This window comes from Sphaeramia orbicularis, chromosome 22 (assembly GCF_902148855.1).
Source record: "Sphaeramia orbicularis chromosome 22, fSphaOr1.1, whole genome shotgun sequence".
Taxonomy (NCBI): domain Eukaryota; kingdom Metazoa; phylum Chordata; class Actinopteri; order Kurtiformes; family Apogonidae; genus Sphaeramia; species Sphaeramia orbicularis.
Window position 1 is genome coordinate 24,220,745 of NC_043978.1, and position 20,419 is coordinate 24,241,163.

Genomic DNA, 20,419 nt, shown 5'->3' on the forward strand with positions numbered 1-20,419 from the left:
TCAAAAATAAAGAACCTGATTATCACTTTTTTTATATGTCGTTGATTGTCGAATGTAGTCGCAGAAGGAAGGGATGTGTCCAATGAGGGGCGGTGTTAAAGATCAGTTAGTGTTAAAGTGTTCAGTTTGGAGTCACTGCATCGAGAACTGACAACGTGAAGACGAGATGATGAGCAGTTACAGTTTGCTTCCACCTCTTTGTGCATTGAACGCCACTCAGATGTGGAAAAATACCCATACAGTCCACTATAGATACAACATGAAGCCAGTGAGGATGACTTGTCGCTTGAATCTAATCGATAGCTCATCAGTTTTAAGTGGCTGGGTCAAAAAGGCAATGATCCCCATCTGTCAGCGCAGTTTTCTCCGTCTTTTATCTCTTAAGCGTTAAGTGCAAAGCAATTTTCCCGCTCTTTCCCGATAAGCCCAGAGTCCCATCATGGACGGCTCTCACGGATGATTTACTAATCCATCGCGGGTTATGAGTAGATAGACCAGTAGATGATATTAAACAGGATGTACGCTCCAGGAAAGACGACCCTCGAGTACTTGTCTATGGCGTGCGTGTCTATCCAAATGTTCACGTAGCCTCTGGAGGGCTTCACCTGGCTGGCGATCTGCGGGTCATTCAGCGCCACCTGGGCCAGCATTCGCTCCTGGCGCCCGCCGTTCTCCGGCATCCCATAATTCCCAGTGGTGTTGACGTCCATTGACCCGTAGCCTGTGATCTGGGGGTCAATCATCATCTCGTCCGGGTTGCCGATGCCGCATGTGCACGGCAGCTACATGAGGTGGAAAGGAAAAAGGTCAGAGGTCGTAGAAGTACACATTCTTTTTTTTTTTTTTCATTTATTTTGAATATGTAAATGATACAAGCCTCCTGATTGCTACTAATTGACTTCTTTGCACAACATAATATAGAAATGAAAATTCAAGGAAGCAAAAAATAATACACACAAAAAGAAAAAAAAGTCATATTTGAAAAGGAGCAAGAAGAAGTATAGCTTATTAGCTCTCGCCCCTTTGTCTTCATATACACATACATACATACACACATACATATAAATATATATATACACACACACACACACACACACACACACTGTTACGTACATACACATATACATTCACATAGGCTTCTCTGCCTCTAATCCCTATGCCATATCAATGAGTAAATGACAATAGTCAGTAATAAATATCAGTTATAACTGCTAAACAAAATATTTTTGTATATTTTCTTAAACTGGTTAATATTTGGACTTATCATTATTATTATTATTATATATTTGGACTTCTTCACTGTACCACGAGTACAGATGGTCTGGTACGAGTATAAGGAGTGATTCAAGATCTAGAAGTAGTAGTAGTAGTAGTAGTGTAGTTTTATTTCGAGCACATAGAATCATCAGATAACATTGAACCATACAACATGGTCAAACAAATTTTTTCAGTGCTCGAAAAGGAGTGGGAAGAAGTATAACTTTTTTTTTTTTTAAATAACCTTTATTTAATTGAAACAGCGGGGTTAAATAAATTAAAAAAAAAAAAAAGTCAAATCCATATTTTTTCACAATAAAACAGAAAACATATAATAATTATTTTGAGAGAAAGTACCATTAAAAAAAAAAGAAGAAAAATTCAAAAGTAATGTGGGCATCAATACACTGGAAAAGCAAGTGATGGAGGGAAATTTTGCAACTATTTAGGTGAAATGTCAACAGGTCAGTGGCATGATTGTGTATAAAAAGATGCATTAAAGATGGGCAGAGGTTCAACAGTCTGAAAAACTGCATCAAAAAAAGGCATAAAAATTGTGTAACAATTTCAGAATAATGATCCTCAACATGGAATTGTAAAGCCTTTGAATATCTCATTATCTATAGTATATAATATAATGAAAAGACTCCAAGAGAGGCTGAAAAATCAATATTAGATGCCTGGGATCTTCAGGTCCTCAGGCAGCATGCCATTAAAACCAGGCATGATTCTATAATGGAGATCACTGCATGGGCTCTGGAACTATTCCAGAAATCAGCGTCTGTGTCGGTTCACTGTACCATCCACAAATGCAGGTTAAAGCTTTGTCATGCAGAGATGAAACCATATGTGAACATGATCCAGAAACACCGCTGTCTTCTCTGGGATAAAGTTCATTTAAAACGGACTGAGGGAAAGTGGTCTGACCTCTGATGTCCTTTGTGTGAACTGTTTCTTGTAGACACCGACACAATCACTCTACAGAATATCCCAACTTGGACTTTGGAATTGGGATGGTACATTACTGTTAAGTATTTTTACTGCAGTACTATAACACTATACTAATTCGGATGCTTTGTGTTTTATTTGAGCATTTCCTTGCATAAATGTAAAAGTGAAACAAGCAAAGTGTGTACAAAAAAATTAAGAATAAATATATAGTACACATTATATCAAACCATGACTATTGAAGTGGTTTTAGTCACAAAATATTACTATTAAAGAGCTTAATAGGCCCACTTAACTCTTTATTTATTCTCACAGGAATAATTAGCATTTTTTCCAGAGTCAGAAGTATTTTCCTCGACAGGAATAAATTTAGCTCTGTTTTGAGTAAATTTGGCTCTATATTGAGTTTGGAGAGCTCTATCCAAAGAGTAACTTTTACTCTTTTTAGAGAGGGACCAAATATTAACTGAGTAGAGTAAAAATTTCTTAAATTTGAGTAAATTTTACTCAGGCAAATTTCCTGTGCTGTGTCTTATTTCAGTCAGAAGCTGTTTTATGACTCACACATTGCAAAAGGAATCACCCTGTCAAACGCATCATATCGTCACTGTCGGGTGGAAAGGGTTATTTTTCAGGAAACTGTAAAAACGATGTATTTCCTAAATAAATGAATTAAGAGATGTAGTCACAAGCCATTTTCAACACTTTTCGTTGGTTAAATATTTCTAAAACTGTCCAATAGACCAATAGAATCATTTTATGTCAAAAAAAAAAGGGAGTTACAAGGTTTCCACCTAACAGCGACAGTATCTTTATGTACAGGGGTTGGACAAAATAATGGAAACACCTTAAAAAATCAACAAAATATAATTTAATATGGTGTAGGTCCGCCTTTTGCAGCAATTACAGCCTCAATTCTCCGAGGTATTGATTCATACAACTTGTGAATTGTTTCCAAAGGAATTTTAAGCCATTCTTCAGTTAGAATACCCTCCAACTCTTTTAGAGACGATGGCGGTGGAAATCGACGTCTTACTTGAATCTCTAAAACTGACCATAAATGCTCAATAATGTTGAGGTCTGGGGACTGTGCCGGCCATACGAGATGCTCAACTTCATTAGAATGTTCCTCATGCCATTCTTTAACAGTTCTAGCTGTATGGATTGGGGCATTATCATCTTGAGGGGAAGGTGTTTCCATTATTTTGTCCAACCGCTGTATTTCTGAACAGAATCAAATCATCTGTCACAGGTCATGTCAGGTGAAATCCAAGTCTAAGTCAGCTTGTCATGAGGGTTAGGTAAGTCTCAACTCCAAAAACTGCCTTAAATCATGTGACACAGTAAAACCTCCACCTTTAATAACATCTGAAGTAAAAGTGGAATTGAAAGTATTGAAATATAGTCAAACTAGTGAAGATCAAATCATGTGTAGGGGGGTGTAATTTTTATACAACAATGTTCATAAATATGCATGATCCCTATTAAATAAACCAATAGAATAAAATAAAAATAAATGTCAAAGACAGACACTACACCAGATACACAGCAAGTGAATTATGGGAAACAAGTTTTTAAAATACTACACAGGTTATGGCAGGGGTGTCAAACTCATTTTAGTTCAGGGGCCACATTCACCCCAATATGAAGTCAAATGAGTCAGACCAGTAAAAGAAAATCAGTGAAAAAAGTAAAATTGCATTATGATAATGTTTACATCTACAACGTTTCCTTAAAAATGTGAATAACGTGAACAGCTAGAAAAACAAGTGCAGTTTTAACAATATTCTGCCTCAGTTTATCAGTTTATCATTTACACATGTGCATTATAACTTACTTTACAATTACAAATACACAAAGCATTTAGTTACAGGTATAATACTGATAAAATTGCATTTACTCTTCTCAAGACATTTCACATTGTTCATTTTTGTTCTGGTTATTCACATTTTAAGTGAAAAGGATAGTTTGTTTAAAATGTAAACACTTTGATGTAATTTTTACTTTTTTTTTTTACACTAATACAAAGATAAAATCTACAGTTTTCATTATTTATAGGTTATTATAATAGTATTTTTCTTGTCTGACCCAATTGAGATCTAATTGGTCTGTATGTGTATGTATGGAACCTGAAATAAAATGATTTTGACACCACTGATTGTTAATATCTCCAGTGTAATTTTTGCATTTCACAAATTCATCCCACGGGCCACACTGGACCCTGTGGTGGGCCGGATTTGGCCCCCGGGCCACATGTTTGACACCTGTGGGTTATGGTATGATATGACCAAACCAGTTCATTTTCGTGACTAAAATATCAATCATTTTTACAATCCTAAAGGTAGTAGGTGTATATTTTTGTTTTATGTGTTTTTATCCCAAAAAGAGATTCTTGATTCTTTTCAGAATCACATTGTTGATAGTAACAAATCTGACCATGCAATGTCAATGTACTGTCATCTCTGTAGTTGCAGTCGTGACTATTGGAATAAAATCCTGAATCTTCTTTGTCTGAATCTGAGAGAAGAGTTTGAGACATAAATGAGACTAAGGCCTTGAAGCAGAACTCTTCTATTGTGGCTGTTTCTGTAGAAATTTAACTGAACTTCACATCATGTTCATATAATATGAAAACTATTTTTAAAGGATTGAGAAAAGAATACGCTTGGTCAATATTATTGGTTCTAAATTATTCTTGAACATGACCTTTATCAGTCTTAAATTTTATTTTATTGTTTATAACCCAATACTCTTTTAACGTCAGCAGCAAAATCTGAAATAACATGACACCTTCTCTGTGCAGCACAGTCTCTGTTTCATGTGTGTTTCAGCTTATTGCATCTTTTTGCCTTGCTATATTTGCCCTATATAATATTCAACAGTAGAAACACAAGGGGATCATCCATTTATGACTTATTTTTCCATCCATTTAACCCCTAAAGACCCACTTCTACTTTTGTGGTCGTTCCCAAATGATGTTTTTCTCTCATATTAACAGTTCTTAAACAATTTATCATATTTTTTTTATATTATTCTCCAATAAAAATAATGCATTGTCTCATTGAAATTACTGATCATGTAGATTTTCATAAAAAGCTCAGATTAATGACAGGATGATACAAGATGATACAACAGAAACTGCTCCAAATACACATGATGCGTACATGTGATGTACACATTTAAATTAATGTAAGCAGTGTGTGTCAGGTGAGAAGGATAGGCAAAAAAATAAGCTTCTGCTTCTGGCTTATTCCTTTTTTTGTGTTTATCGTGGTTGTTGTACTGTGTGTGGTGATTACTGTACAAACCAAAAATAAACCATTCATTCAGTAATTCTGTGCAATAATATTTTTATAACTAGTTTAACCCATAACGACCCAAACATCCACCAAGAGCACCTACTAATCTAAAATGTTTAATACCTGTTGATCCACTAATTCTGTCAATCCATGTAAATAATTGGTGTAAAATACAGTTTGTCATCTTTTCATGGTCATCAGATATGACCCATTTGGACATTCAGAGGGTCTGTAGTTACCATGGAAACACCGTCATCTTCTACAACATTGATCCACTACTAAAATCCATTAAGTTTGATCAATGACAGTGGATGGAGACACTTGGTTTATGTTCAGTAAATGATAGATTTAACCGTGCAATAAACCATATCCATATCAAACCTGTGGCATGATCAGCATGTGCACAGCTATAAATTGTACATAGCTTTTTTGATTTTTGATTTTGTCTTTATTTTTGATTTTGCACTTTTTTTTTTGGTCTTGTGTGCTTTTGTATTTTGCTGTTGTAAACCTGGAATTTCCCCTTGTGGGACTAATAAAGCCATATCTTATCTTATTAACGTTGAGGGTTATTATATTAGAAACAGAGAAAACTGAAGAAAATGTTATTTTTACAGCAAATATATTAGTAACTTAACATAAAACAAGTGTTTCCGTCCAAAGTAATTTTTTTTTTCCCGCAATTTATCACAATACCCTCTCCATCTTTCAGTTAAAATCTGGTATTGTCATGTTTAATTTACTCATCATGTATGTTCATAAAAGCTCAGAGTAAAATTGAAGGTTATTGTATCAAAACTGTTGCAAAAATGGCTTTTTCAGCAAAGTTCGTCAATATCTGAATGTAAAAACAAGCGTCTACAACCACTGTCATTGATCTAGCTCCATGGGTTTTACTAGTGAATCAATATTGTAGAAGATGACGGTGTTTCCACGGTAACTGCAGAGCCTCTGAATGTCCAAATGGGTCACATGAAAAGACGACAAACTGTATTTCACACCGATTATTTACATGTATTGATAAGATTAATGGATCAACAGGTATTAAACAGTTTAGATCAGTAGATGGTTTTGGTTGACGATGGATGTTTGGGTCTTTATGGATTAAAATGAAATCTTTAAGTTTGGAATAAAAATAATGGATAATTCCTCAAAATGTATTAGAACTCTCTATTTTTGTGTTTGTTTAGGTGTTGTTTTTTTGTCTTAATTCATTCTGTCTACCAATTATTTTTACATTTGATACATGTATGTAATGCCTAATATTTTAAAGTGGGCACATGTATCTACAAGCTATGTCTATTTTTTTTTTTTCTTATTCTTTTTTCTTATTTTTTAAATTAACTAATTTATTTTTATTCTCATCTATTTCCGTTGGCTCAATTAATATTTTTGTTTAGAATAGAATATATATTTATTGTCACTGTACAACGAGATTAAAAAGTGCAATCCTAAAAGGTACATTCATCTGACATAAAAACATTGTAAAAATAAACAAAAATCACATAATAAATACAATAAGAAGTAAAAAAAAAAAAACCAAAAAAAAAAACCTCACAGATATCGCATATCACAGATTTGTTACTGCTTGTACTTAATTGATTTTCTACTGCACAAAGACTTTGTTATAATGTTCTTATTCCTGCTGTTGCCCCTTCTCGGAGGGCCTTGGGGTTGGTTTGGGCATGGGGGGGGAAATTATATAAAAGGCAATGTATAATGAATGCACTGTAATTCCACTTCTTTGTATGTAATGTTATATTGCTCAAAAAAAGATAAAAAAAATAAAAATATTACAACTAAGTAATGAGCCTGTGCAGATATTTGTGTTAAAATCTAGGGAGTAAAAGTAAACAGAGTCAGAAAAATAAACACCCAGACACTTGAAAAAACTATTGAAGAACAGAGTATTTATGCTTCGTTATTTCAACCCTCTGGCAAAAGTTGGAAAAGAAGCAAAAGGAGTCTGTATACTACAGTCAATAATGCAAAAACTCAGCAAAAACAAAAACTAGTAAATAAATACTTGAGCTTCGTAAATGTTGATCATTTTTCTTCACACTCCAGGCCTTAAAATACTTCATTTACTGGCATGAAGCATTCATAGAAGGATGTTTATGCTGGAAATGCTCCTCAGGGTACGTGAGGAATTTGGCTCCATATGCCACAGCATTTGGCAGATGAAGAACAGTAATGTAGTACACAGTCCCAGAAATTCTTTGCCGTAGCCCGAAGAGCAGCTTAAAAAGGGCCAATTTAGAAAATATTTATCTGTTCATTGGAAATGCGCATAAATTATTAACTTGCATTTCTACCAGCTTCGTGTAATTTAATAGATAAAATATTTTAGTCTGAAATTAGGTCAGCTTTGCCGTGTGCTGATTTTAAGAGCTATTAATGGTCCACTTTTGCCTGGATTTGGTTCATATCTGCACTGGCCTTGAAAAGTTTCCTTATCACTGAGGATTTTCACTGCAAAGAGGGTACGTGAGGTAGTTGGAAGCAGCAACTGAAGAACTTTAGGATGTTATTACGAGAGTTTTTGTGTGAATCTTTGTGGTTCTGAGTATTTTAAGTTTTCTGTCTGTTCTGTGCACAGCTGCAAACATCTGAGGTGTTGTTTTAACCCATAAAGACCCAAACATCTACAATCTACCAAAGTCATCCACTGATATAAAGTGTTTAATCCCTGTTGATCTACTAATACATGTAAATAACTGGTGTAAAGTACAGTTTATCATCTTTTCATGGTCATCAGATATGACCTATTTGGACGTTCAGAGGCTCTGTAGTTACTGTGGAAACGCTGTCATCTTCTACAACATTGATTCACCAGTAAAACCCATGGAGTTTGAACAATGACAGTGGACTGAGACACTTAGTTTATGATCAGTTAATGATAGATTTTACTGACAAAGTCACTATTTCTTCAGTTTTCTCTGTTTTTGATATAACAACCTTTGAATTAAATGAATTAAGTGAATTAAATATGGGAAAATACATGATTTGCACTGGAAAAAACTCAAACTAAAGAGGATAATATTACAATCAATGGGGATAAATCACTTAAGAAAGGTTAAATATAGAGAAAAAATAACACAGACGTCACACTGGGTCTTTATGGGTTAAAATTAGTGCACACTCGTATGCCTTTGTGTCATTTATTTATATTAGCTGATTACACTTTTAAACTCATGGTAGCTAGTGTTGTACACTGTTACTGCTGTAGAAGAGCAGAAGAGACGCAAGTAAGTAAGCAGGAGTCATTAACTTAGAAATGGAGTCAGCTAATATCTACAAACGGCTGAAAACAAGACATTGATGCAGATTTCAGATATGTGTATGGGAACAAATATTGAATTTTTGCATTCATTTGGTTGCAACTCATTTTCAACCATTAAATTCATCATTAAGAAAAATTTCTGTATTTAGTTTTAGAACTGCTTCTAAAGTTATGATCACAAGTAATAATAATATGATGTGACATGAATTTATTTTCTTAATTAAAATGGAAGAGGATTAGGGCCACTGGGGAAAAAAATAAAAATTAAAGTCCAATATATCTTTTTTTTTTAAATTATTCTGAGAAAAAGGTTAGAATTCTGAGATTAAAGTCAAAATTCTGCAATTAAAGTCAGAATTCGGACTTTTTTTCTCAGAATTCTGATTTTTTTTTATTTTTATTTTTTATGACATTCAGGGAGTGTCATTTTCGCGTTCTGGCATGCAGGATGAATACAGCAGGCTGACATAATGATGGATTTAGGTGACTTTATATGCATCTGAGGGGTTCTGGAGGAAGCCATTTCACTATTAGATGAACAAAAAAAGGTCAGAGAATGTTATGTTTTCAAACTTGTGTACGTACATCTGAAGAAAAAGACACTAACATCAATTTCCCTTCCTTTTGCTCATCTAATAGTGAAATTGCTTCCTCCGGAACCCCTCGGACGTGTATAAAGTCACCTAAATCCATCATTATGTCAGCCTGCTGTACTCCTCCTGTATGCCAGAAAGCGAAAGTGATACTCTCCCTGAATGTCCGACAAAAAAATCTGAATTCTGACTTTTTTCTCAGAATAATAATAAAAAAATATAATATTGGACCTTAATTGTTTTCTTTTTTCAGTGGCCATAATCTTCCATGGGACTGTTATCTGGACGAGTTTATATATTCTGACCTCACCAACACCTCATAACATAGAGGAGAGGCCTCAGTCATGTGAGATATTATGAAATGAAATGTACTCAAAGTACCAAACAAGGCAAAAAATTAAAAATTTTGTTCCATCTTTTTTACGAAAAAGAATCACATGACTTGTAACAAGATGACAACGACCCAAAAGATACAAAGATGAAAATGATGTAAACGACATGAGACAAAAAAAGATAAAAGAAGAAAATGATTTAAAAGACAAAACCAAAATAATGAAACAGACGTAACGACACGAAAATGATGGAACACGATGAAAACTGTTTTGACAGCAGAAAAGTAAGTCTTGTATTTGTTAGTACAGGGTGACCCAAAAAAACGGGAATTTTTGAAGTGCATATTGGCAGACATGAGCAAGTGGCAGCACCGCGAGACAGTGACCTTGAGCAAGTAAACACACCCCCATTTTAGTAACCATGGATCAGTGGAACAGGCAACAGAGTGCGTTAGCCATAAATATGTTTTATAAAAACGGTGATAGTTTGACAGCTGCGCAGAGGGAGTTCCGACGTTCCGAGGGAGACACGACTCGACCAAGAACTCTGGATGAGTTAAAACAGAGAATTCAGGATGAAATTCACAGTATCCCAGCTGAGATGTTGCAGCGGTCAATGAGGAATCTCAACAGCAGATTTCAAGAATGCATTCGTACAGGAGGACGCCATCTACAGGAAGTAATTTTTAAAAAATGAAAATTCCATCATTGTTTCTTAAATGGCATGTTTTAAGGTTTCAGTTACTATGAATAAAATATTTTTCTTCCATCACTCTCGGTTTTATTGGATTGTTAAAAAGTTCCCGTTTTTTCGTGTCACCCTGTATTTGTTAGTTGGTGAACAGTTAATGTTACTTATCATTGATGGAAGGGATTGTTAATGTTATTCTATTTCTGATTAACATTATGTGCATTTAATTCAACAATACTCTGACAATGGAAGAGTCAGTACAAATGTAGACATCATGGTAGTTTATGAAGTAGTTTTATAAATCTAGGAGCAGAACAGATTGACTTATTTGTGAACTTTAGTTGCCACACATTCATACACTGATGCCTTGTATGAATCACGTCCTCTGTTGTAACACTGGAAGTAAAAATTCAACTCTCACTAAGGATTATTCCACAAGTTTTGATGATTTCTAACCAGCCTGTTCGTTACTATGGTTTCATGCAGTTCAATATTTAACAGCCACAGTGAAAACCACACTTACTCTCTCCCTCAGCTTCCTCTCTTTCCTCTCCTGGACAGTGGAGAGGTAGTTGACCGCCGCGTACTCTATCACCGAGAGGAAGACAAAGACAAAACTGACCCAGAGGTAAATGTCTACCGCTTTGATGTAGGACACCCTGGGCATGGAGGCGTTGACCCCGGTGATGATGGTACTCATGGTCAGCACAGTGGTGATGCCTGGAGCCCAGAACACAAACACTTTAATCACACACAGTTTTAGTTTAGAGTCTCATCTACTCTATATTTAGCAAAAAAACACAAGAGCCCTGACTTTGTGCCTGCAACCCAGAACTTTTAACTGCACAACCAGCTCACGCCCCCAAAAGAAACCAGAAAAAATATGAGGTAGATTTACATTTTATGCCCTATTAAAAATTAATTGGTTGGGAAAAAAAAAAAGATTGAAAATATTGAGTATCATGATATTGTGTTTTATCGATTCTAAAAAAAATATCGTATCGTTTTTAATTAATATTTCACATTTATAGCTTTTGAATTATGTTATGGGCATAACTGGTGGGACAGATGCTCCCTCTAGTGGTAAACTGAGGAATGTCAATATATAAAAAACATGAAATTAAATTAAAAATCACATTATTCTCTAAGTATACATACAACCACAAAAAAAAACAAAAAAAAACCCTTAACCGAGAGATGACTGACATTGGATTTAATATAAATGATTCATTTTCTGTGATATTTTAAGGTTAATATCTGCCTATTTAATGCTGATGAATGAACAGTTAGAATATAAATAGTGAAAAATGTAAGCAGAGGTAGCAAAAACTATAATATATTAAAAATCCAGAATGTTGGGTCCAATCAGCAGTGAAAAATAAAAAAAAACATTTTTATTACTGTGCATAGTTGAATGAAGTAGAGCACTACTTTATTAGTGGTCATAATGGTGGTAGTTGTTTTTTTGCTGGGTTGCATGTAAAATGTTTGAGAATTGCTAGATTTAGAAGATATATGGAGAGAAATATATGTAGAAGAGGGCGACTGATAATATTTTTAAAGATATACTGTCAATAGTTTGTGTTTCATGAGAATGCAGTGTTATTGACATGATATTTACTATTTATATCATGTGTTCTCATAAAGTCTTGTTTTGTTGATTTTTATTACCTGTTAGAAATAAACAATCTAGATTAAAAGTTAACTTACAGTAAAAGCAGAGAGCCAATTAATCAACCAAGGTAAAATTAAAAAAAAAATATATGCTGGATATGTACCATTTTGGTTTTATTAGATGCTAGATTATAAACAGTTGAACTGAAATTCTAATTCAAAGCAAAATCAACCAAAAAAAAACCCAAACCTTTAAACCATAAAGACCCAGTGCTACTTTAGTGGCAGTTCCCAAATGCATTTTTCTCTCTATTTAACCTTTCTTATGTGATTTATCACTAATTATTATAATATTTTCCTCTTTATTATGCTTTTTCTCCCATGTAAATAATTGACTTTCCTATATTTAATTACTGATCATATAAATGTTCATAAAAGCTCAGATTAAAATTAAGAGTTATTATATTAGAAACAGAGAAAACTGAAGAAAAAGTGACTTTTTTCAGCAAAGATATCAATATTTGTACATAAAACCAAGCGTCACCATTGACTGTCATTGCCACATGTTGAGTTGTACAGTAAAAGTATTATAATATCTTTTCTTATTAACCCATAAAGACCCAGTGCTACTTTTGTGGCAGTTTCCAGATTTTTTTTTTTTCTCTATTTTTAACTTTTCTTAAGTGATTTATCACCATTTATTGTAATGTTATGCTCAGTATTTTGCATTCTTCAGTGAAAATCAGGTGTTTTCCTATATTTAATTTACAGATCATGATTGATGTCCATAAAAGCTCAAGTTAAAGTTAATGTTATAATATCAAAAACAGAGAAAATGGAGGAAAAAGTGACTTTTTTCTGTAAAATATATCATTAACTGAACATAATCCAAGTGTCTCCATCCACTGTCATTGATCAAACTTAATGGATTTTACGGATGAATCAATGTTGTAGAAGATGACGGTGTTTCAACGGTAACTACAGAGCCTCTGAACATCCAGATGGGTCATATCTGATGACCATGAAAAGATGACTAACTGCATTTTACACCAATTATTTACATGTATTGATAAGATTAGTGGATCACAGGTATTGAACATTTTAGATCAGTGGACGCTCGTGGTCGATGGTGGATGTTTGAGTCTTTATGGGTTAAATTAACTATAAAAATGTTGTAAATTCTAGGAGTTCTGAGTGAGATTTTATGTTTTCAGATGAGAAGCCTGATAGTTGGTCATAGGCCAGCGCTGGTTTATCATCTAAATCTATGCAGCTCTACTAGATGAAGTATCCAAATGTCAGTTATCTGCTATATTCCTGGAGGTTAAACTGAAGCACTTTAACAGTAGTTAGGTAAATGCTGACAAATTGATGATATTATAAATTAACAAATGCGTTAGTAACTAATTAAGTGATATTTGGCTAATGTCAGGTTTCTAACACTTTACTTGTCCCATTGCCATTTTTATTTGCAATCCAAATTCCCTCTGTGTCTCTATTCTGAGCACAGATAAATGCAAATTGTGGTTCATCTATCCTGGGAAAAGATTTTTAACAGAAAACGCCATTTCAATAGTTAGGGGTGACAAATAAATATTATTCATAGATGTACAAATAGATTTTTATTTTTCAACAATACTGAGTGTCAGCATAATTTTCCTTCCCTGTGTTAAATTAATCCTTTGACATATTGAAAGGTAGTGTTTTCAGCTGATAACAGGTGTTTTGTTAGTGGTTCTTGGTTTTACAAGCATATGACACATTATATTTGTGTATGCAAATGCACATAACTATTGCTCTGCTGTTGGATGTAATAGGGACTGAGATAAATTACACTGGTCTACAAGTCAAATGCTTCCAGAGTAAAAGCAGTGAAATTTTACCACATGTGAGTCACTGAAAAAGAAAAATTAAGTCAAAAATGTTGGTTGGATGAAGTGTCCAAAATACAGCCTTGGGTCAAAATGTGAATTTATAGAATTAACGATAGAATGGGTTTAACTCCAAAAAGAATATTTGTCTCAGAGATAAAACATCTACTTTAAAACACTGTCTGCACATGACAATACATTCACTTTACAGGTTCTATCTAGTGGAAGATTTATAAATCTATTGTATAAATGTGCAAAAAACAATAAATATGTATAGTAACACTTTATCATATACCTTGAAAACATCAACAAACCAGCACTTTTGTCATTTGTTTTCTAATTAATCTTATTAAAATACATGACATTTAGCACATTTAATCTTTGGCAGATATTTATATAATTTCTAAAAAAAAAAAAAAAAAAAAAAAAAGTAGATCGGTGTTACAGGTCACACTGTTTGTTATAATTAAAAAGTAAACTCAGATTTTTGCCAAATTGCAATATCTCACAACAGCATTTTTAGTTGACGATTAATTATTGTACAAGCATTTGTGATAGTGATTCATTTGTCATTTTCTGATATTTTATGCCATTCATTTTGTTTAATTGTGAAAATAGTTTATTTCTGCACATAATTATACCTAATGGAGAAAAGGAGTCATTTATTGATGATTGATGATTGATGATTCACTAACACCTAAATTAAAAAACAGATTTCTGTGTGTGTTTTTGGCTTTGTCAACAAAAATTACACATGACAGATTTGATATAAATAGCTTAAAAATACAAAGACATTACTGACAGTGACATTAATTCACCTGAAGATGGAAGGGGCAAGAGAAAAAAAAGTAGCAGAACTGTAGAATGGTGGAAAATTATGCAGGAATAGAGTTGAGAAGTGATTTTTTTTTTTTTACTTCATGTAGCTGTTGTTATACATTTGAATGGAGATGATTATTATAACTATAAACATAAAAAGTGTTGCCAGGTAAAACAAACCCCACCCCTCATACATATTGTAGCTTATTTTGGCATCGATTCAGCTGATGTCATCATGTTACTTTAATTAATGTTATTAATTGCCTCTATATATGTGGCAAATTTGAAGTAAATTGAAACAAAACATATGTTTTTATAGACGTGAAATTTCACCCATTATAAGTAAATGGGAGAAGAAAAAAGAATTTAAAAATTAATTTAAAAAAATTGGAACTTTGACCTACTTTTCCTTAAATGGGTCCTATTCTGGGTCACTGGCAATTCATAAACCCAGTTTAGTATGAATTCAACCAATCGTTTTGCTGCTACAGACATTCGAATTTCATCAATTATAAGAAATGGGAAAAAAATATATTGTAAAAATTCATTAAAAAATTGGAACTTTGACCTATTTTTCCCAAAGTGTAATCAGATCTATTCTGGGTCACTGGCAATCTATAAACCCAATTTGGTATGAATTCAGCCAATAGTTTTGCTGCTAGAGTGTTAACAAACAAACAAAATGAACCAAAAACAATACCCCTTGCCTCCCCTTTGGGGGGGCGGGGTAATTATGATAAAGTGATTATGTAATAATTGCGACAGAATATGTGTTGCATCACTAGATTGCTGCTAAAGCATACTAGTATATATCTGGTATATCAATTATTAAACAACCTTCAGGTCATATTTATAACCACTGACAGTGCAAGTAAACATCGCTTTATTTGAGCTAAAAAAAAAACAACAAAAAACAAGCCCCTGCACTGTATCCTTTAAAGAATGAGCCCTGGTTTCCCCCATTTTGTGACTCATCCTTTAGGTCTTTGAGAAGAGGATCTGTCCTACCTAAAGGGACCCTGGCAGGGACGGCCCTACGGTCAATCCAAAAGGACACCCAGGACAGCATGACCATCAGAGTAGCAGGGAAATAAGTCTGCAGCAGGAAGAAGAAGATGTGGCGCCGCAGGGTGAAGTGGATGTACAAACGATTGTACCAGCCTGCGAAAGAGAATATTACCGTTACAGCGAGCGCCTCGTATGTTAGCTGCTGATACACTGCACAAAGACTTGAGGCAGAGGTTCTCAGCTATTCTGGTAGGAAAAGATAGAAGACAAAATCCCTTTTACGCTTCACGTTGCACTTTTGAGCTGGAAAGTGACATAAAAAAGCTGGGGGGCTTTTACACTGGCTTTCCAGCAGCCTACAAGTGGTTGGCAGTAGTTTGGTTTTCAGTTCATTGCAGAGCAAGGATTAAATATTAGTATATTCTTCCTGGTGTGACATGCAAAGGACTTCAATTACATGTAAAGGAGCACTTGATCCTTAATCGAAAAACGGCTTATAAAGTAGAAAAGAATTCATTGATGTTGTAATTCAATTGTCATGTACTTTTTGCATGCTCGACGGACACATTTGGTCCATTTGCATAATCAGTTCGGTGGGAAAAAGGCCTGCGAATTACCTGTGCTGCTGTAAAAAGCCAGCTTGGTGGTGGTGTGAAATTTCTGGATGAGGAACTGGGACAGAGATATTCTGTCGTCAGTGTTCAGGGACTCATTGCCTTTTTTCCAGTACAGCATCAGGTCATCATCAGTGTACGCATCTGGAGGGGAGGCATACAAAAAATAGAAGTACACACAAACAAAGCACAACAAGGAAGACAACACTTTAAAAAAAAAAAAAAATTCCAAATCCCCAAAAGCAGCGCCGGAAAACTCAAGTGTTTATTACACTCTGTCTCAGAGCTTCTCCGACAGTAGTTTGTCCTGAAGCCTTAAAGCGTAGCATAAAACACGACGTGTGGACAATCATTTTGGCCACTGAACGAAGCTTTACAGAGTGTGGTTGAGATTGCAGCTGTGATTTAGACTGAAATTAGGACAGATCTGCATGTTTATTACATATACCAACACCAACGAATTTTATTTTCATCATGAACTAGTAGAAGTAGTAGGAGATGTTGTCATATTACTGACAGAAAAAGGAATTTAGTGCAGTCATTGTAATGTGAGCCAGATAGAACTGTTTTAGTTAATGTGGAAAGTCCCAAATATGTGCATATAGAACACATGTATTCTACAGGGTGTCCCATAAGTCTCCATACATAGGAAAAATAAACGTTTCTTGACATAAACCATTTTTATTTATATAATATGCTCTATATGACTGCCATTTTGTCGGGAACACATTTCAATGCGTGTCCTCCACTGCTGAAGAACTATAAAGAAGAAATATAAAGAAATACATGTTAGAACCATATGTATTATGTCTCCTATGTATGGAGACTTATGGGACACCCTGTATAATGATCAGATTAATAGGACTAACAGTATAATACATGAATACAATGGACACCCTGTAGAAGCCAGTAATGTACAAACAGCCGATAACATAATAAATTTGCCATTTTTAAAATGTAATATGCCAATAACGTAATAAAAGTCCTGAACTGATAACGTAATAACTTTTGGCCAATAACATTATAACTTATGGGCTGGTTATTACGTTATTGGCCTGGTAAAAAAAAAAAATTCTCTGCAAATGTAATAACTGAGCCAATAACGTAATAATTTATAACGTAACTGGCCAAAAGCTATTACATTATCGGTTCAGGACTTTTATTACATTATTGGCCAGATATTACGTTATTGGCCTATTACATTTTAAAACTAGCTTATTTTTTTAATTATCAGCCGTTATTACGTTATTGGTTGTTATTATTACATTATTGGCTTCTACACACCCCATGCATTTGTGATATTTTGCATTAAGAATCACTCTTAAGTCATTGAACTCTGCCATATATTGTTCCATTCTCCAAACCCAAATGCTCCTTTCTGCACATGCTCAGTTCCATCGAGGTCAAAACTGGATGTTTCAGCAAGATAATGAAATACATCCACACGGCCATGGCATGACATGTTGAAACTGTCAAGAATTTAGTTTTGTAACTCTTTCTTGTAAACAATTAACAAAAAAAAAAATGCATTTGTTTGTGTCTGTCTGATGCAGCCCCACCTTTTGAAACACAAAGATTTTTCTGCAAATACTTCAGGATAATATTTGAGATTGTGACTTTTTTCTACTAATGTATAATTCCTGTAAGGATTTAAGAACACTTCATTTAGGTCAGTGTTTTTGCCAGTGGGTTTGCCTGGACTTCAAATGGGGTCGCCTGAAATTTGTAGTAATTGATAAAATAAAAACTTACAAATAAAAATATATGGTGAGTTGACAGAGACAATCCCAATCCATAACAGACATGACAAACTGTGAAGCTGAAACTGAAGCACTGTGGTACTGTTTATCTGTCAAATGTTCATTGTGGTCAGTTTCAGATGCTGCAGCTCTTTCATAATTCATAGATGTAGTTCTTGTTTGTTCAGTATTAATTGTCGGCCTTGTAAATCCAAGCTGGACTGACTGTACATATCCTGACCCAGGAAAATAAAATTCTGACTTTGTGCAGTAATCTACACCTGGCTTTTCGGCCTCCGTCCATAATAATATACATTATATAGACTAAATGTCATCTAAAATTAATGTTTATTTACAACATAGCAAAGAAAACCATTACATGATCAAAAACAAATTAATTTTAGCAAAAAAAAAAAAAAAAAGTCTCTGTTTTGAATTTCTGGAGTTGCCAGAAATTTGTGATGTTAAAATGGGGTGACAAGCCAAAAAAAGGTTGGGAACCACTGATTTAGGTCATAAAAAATAATTACAAAAAATAAAAATAAAAAATAAAAATATGATCAGCTTTTTTTCCATGTCTTTCTGCTTGAGATAACCCTTTATGCATAGTGGTCAGTACAGTGGACAGCTATTCAAAAGCTGTTCTCCTGTATATTTATGGGTTTGACATTTTAGTTGCCAACACAGTGGGACGCTTGTACATGATCCCATACACTGTCACCTATTGGCCAGTCATGGGAAGTGGTTTTTTTTTTTTTTTTTTTTTTTTTTAACTCATAACCAAGATGGCTGACAGGAAGTCAGAAATGCTGAACATCCCAGGAATATCTTGTAAATCCTTCTATATCAGGACACCCCTGTAAGTAGAAAAAAATGCTAGCATCCAGTAACATCTAAGGATTAATATCAGTGTTAAAAATTCCAGATATTTATTTCATATTGGAAGAAATTTGCAATTAATCAGATCCACTAAATTGGATGCCATGCATCACTGGCTGTATTTCAACTTCAATTCATACCATTAGTGTAACTTTACTGTTCATCGATTGATCTGCAGTAACATGTTTTAGTGTAAATCAATTGCTAATTGTTCTTAGAGTGTAATTAACAGTTGTTGTTTTTTTTTTTTTTTTTTGCATAATATCTCCATTAAGTGAGTAACAACTAGTATTAGAATATGTTAAAATGTGAGAAAACATCAGATTAGGAGCATTAAAAATGTTAGATTGCATAGTCTTCCCACAGTATATCATTTTCCGATGTTGTTAAATCCACATTTCTTTGCTTCAAAAGTTAAAAGTATGGTGGACATTTTGTAACGCCATGAAAAATAGTTTCATAAAATAAAAGTATAAAAATAGCAATTGCATTGTTTTTATATGCCTAAAGACAAATAAAAACACTCCAGAGAAAAAAATCTTGATTAAGGTTCTTATAATTCATGCATGAAAGAGTTAAAGTGCTGTTCAAGACTAAACCGATGCCCTTTGTTGGCTTTAATATTCATGCAAACGTCCATAAATACACTCCTATGTCCTACTCAAATGCACTCACAGCTTTCGATCTCCAGTGAACAGGTCTGGGTGTCCAGAGGGAAGCGGCTCAGGTCCATATTACACATGGCAGTGACAGTGACTCTGCAGGAAAAACAGCAGCAACACAGTGAAAAAATTACACAGATCGACAAGTTTGTACCAAATAGAAGCAGAAATCCTGATCCCTGTCACCGTTCACCTCTGTCTGTTAAGTAATTTTTTACAGTTTCCTCGTTTCATTGTCTCCCTGTGGTGTTGCAGCGCGAATCCTTTTACCTCTGACAAAGAATGTAAGTTTTCATTGCAGTTACTTTGTGTTTCAATAGGATTACAAAAAATGACTCCATATGAAACTCTGTAGAAAGTTTCTGCATATGCTAAGGTGGAATCACACATATATATTTTAGAAGTTCAAGGTTCCCTTTATTGTCATTACATGTAGTATATACATGAAACGAAATCAGCACTCAGGACCAGCAATATACATGGTAAAACTCCTATAAAAATGAATCCTATATTAAAATAATAACAGTAAAACCTGATAATACAGTAAAACCTAATAATAAATAATGCATAAATACTGCTGTGCAAATTAAAATGAGTTTGATTCATGATTTTAGTCAAGTTTTAGTTACTTTTAAATGGAGATTAAAAGCTCTTATCTTAATTTTATTCAGGAATTGACTGTTTTTAGTTCAGTATTTATCTAGTTTTTTCATTATTATCAGAAATGCTTTGATTTAGATAAGTTGAACAAGGCAGGATGAAGGAGTATGTGATCTCAAATATGACTTATAAAACCATTGTTTTTTTCAA

General features: G+C 34.0%; 1 protein-coding gene across 1 annotated transcript in view; it reads right to left on the bottom strand.

Moving 5' to 3' along the window:
- Positions 1 to 479: 479 nt before the first annotated feature.
- The window catches only part of LOC115413790 (gamma-aminobutyric acid receptor subunit rho-1-like), a 34,292-nt gene continuing 14,352 nt past the window's right edge, over positions 480 to 20,419 (bottom strand). Inside the window, exons 6-10 of the mRNA XM_030126883.1 lie at positions 19,623 to 19,705; positions 16,333 to 16,473; positions 15,716 to 15,868; positions 10,927 to 11,123; positions 480 to 782 (exon numbers count right to left, since the gene is read on the bottom strand). Of these exons, the coding sequence (XP_029982743.1) occupies positions 480 to 782; positions 10,927 to 11,123; positions 15,716 to 15,868; positions 16,333 to 16,473; positions 19,623 to 19,705 (877 nt within the window). The remainder of the gene's footprint in view (positions 783 to 10,926; positions 11,124 to 15,715; positions 15,869 to 16,332; positions 16,474 to 19,622; positions 19,706 to 20,419) is intronic.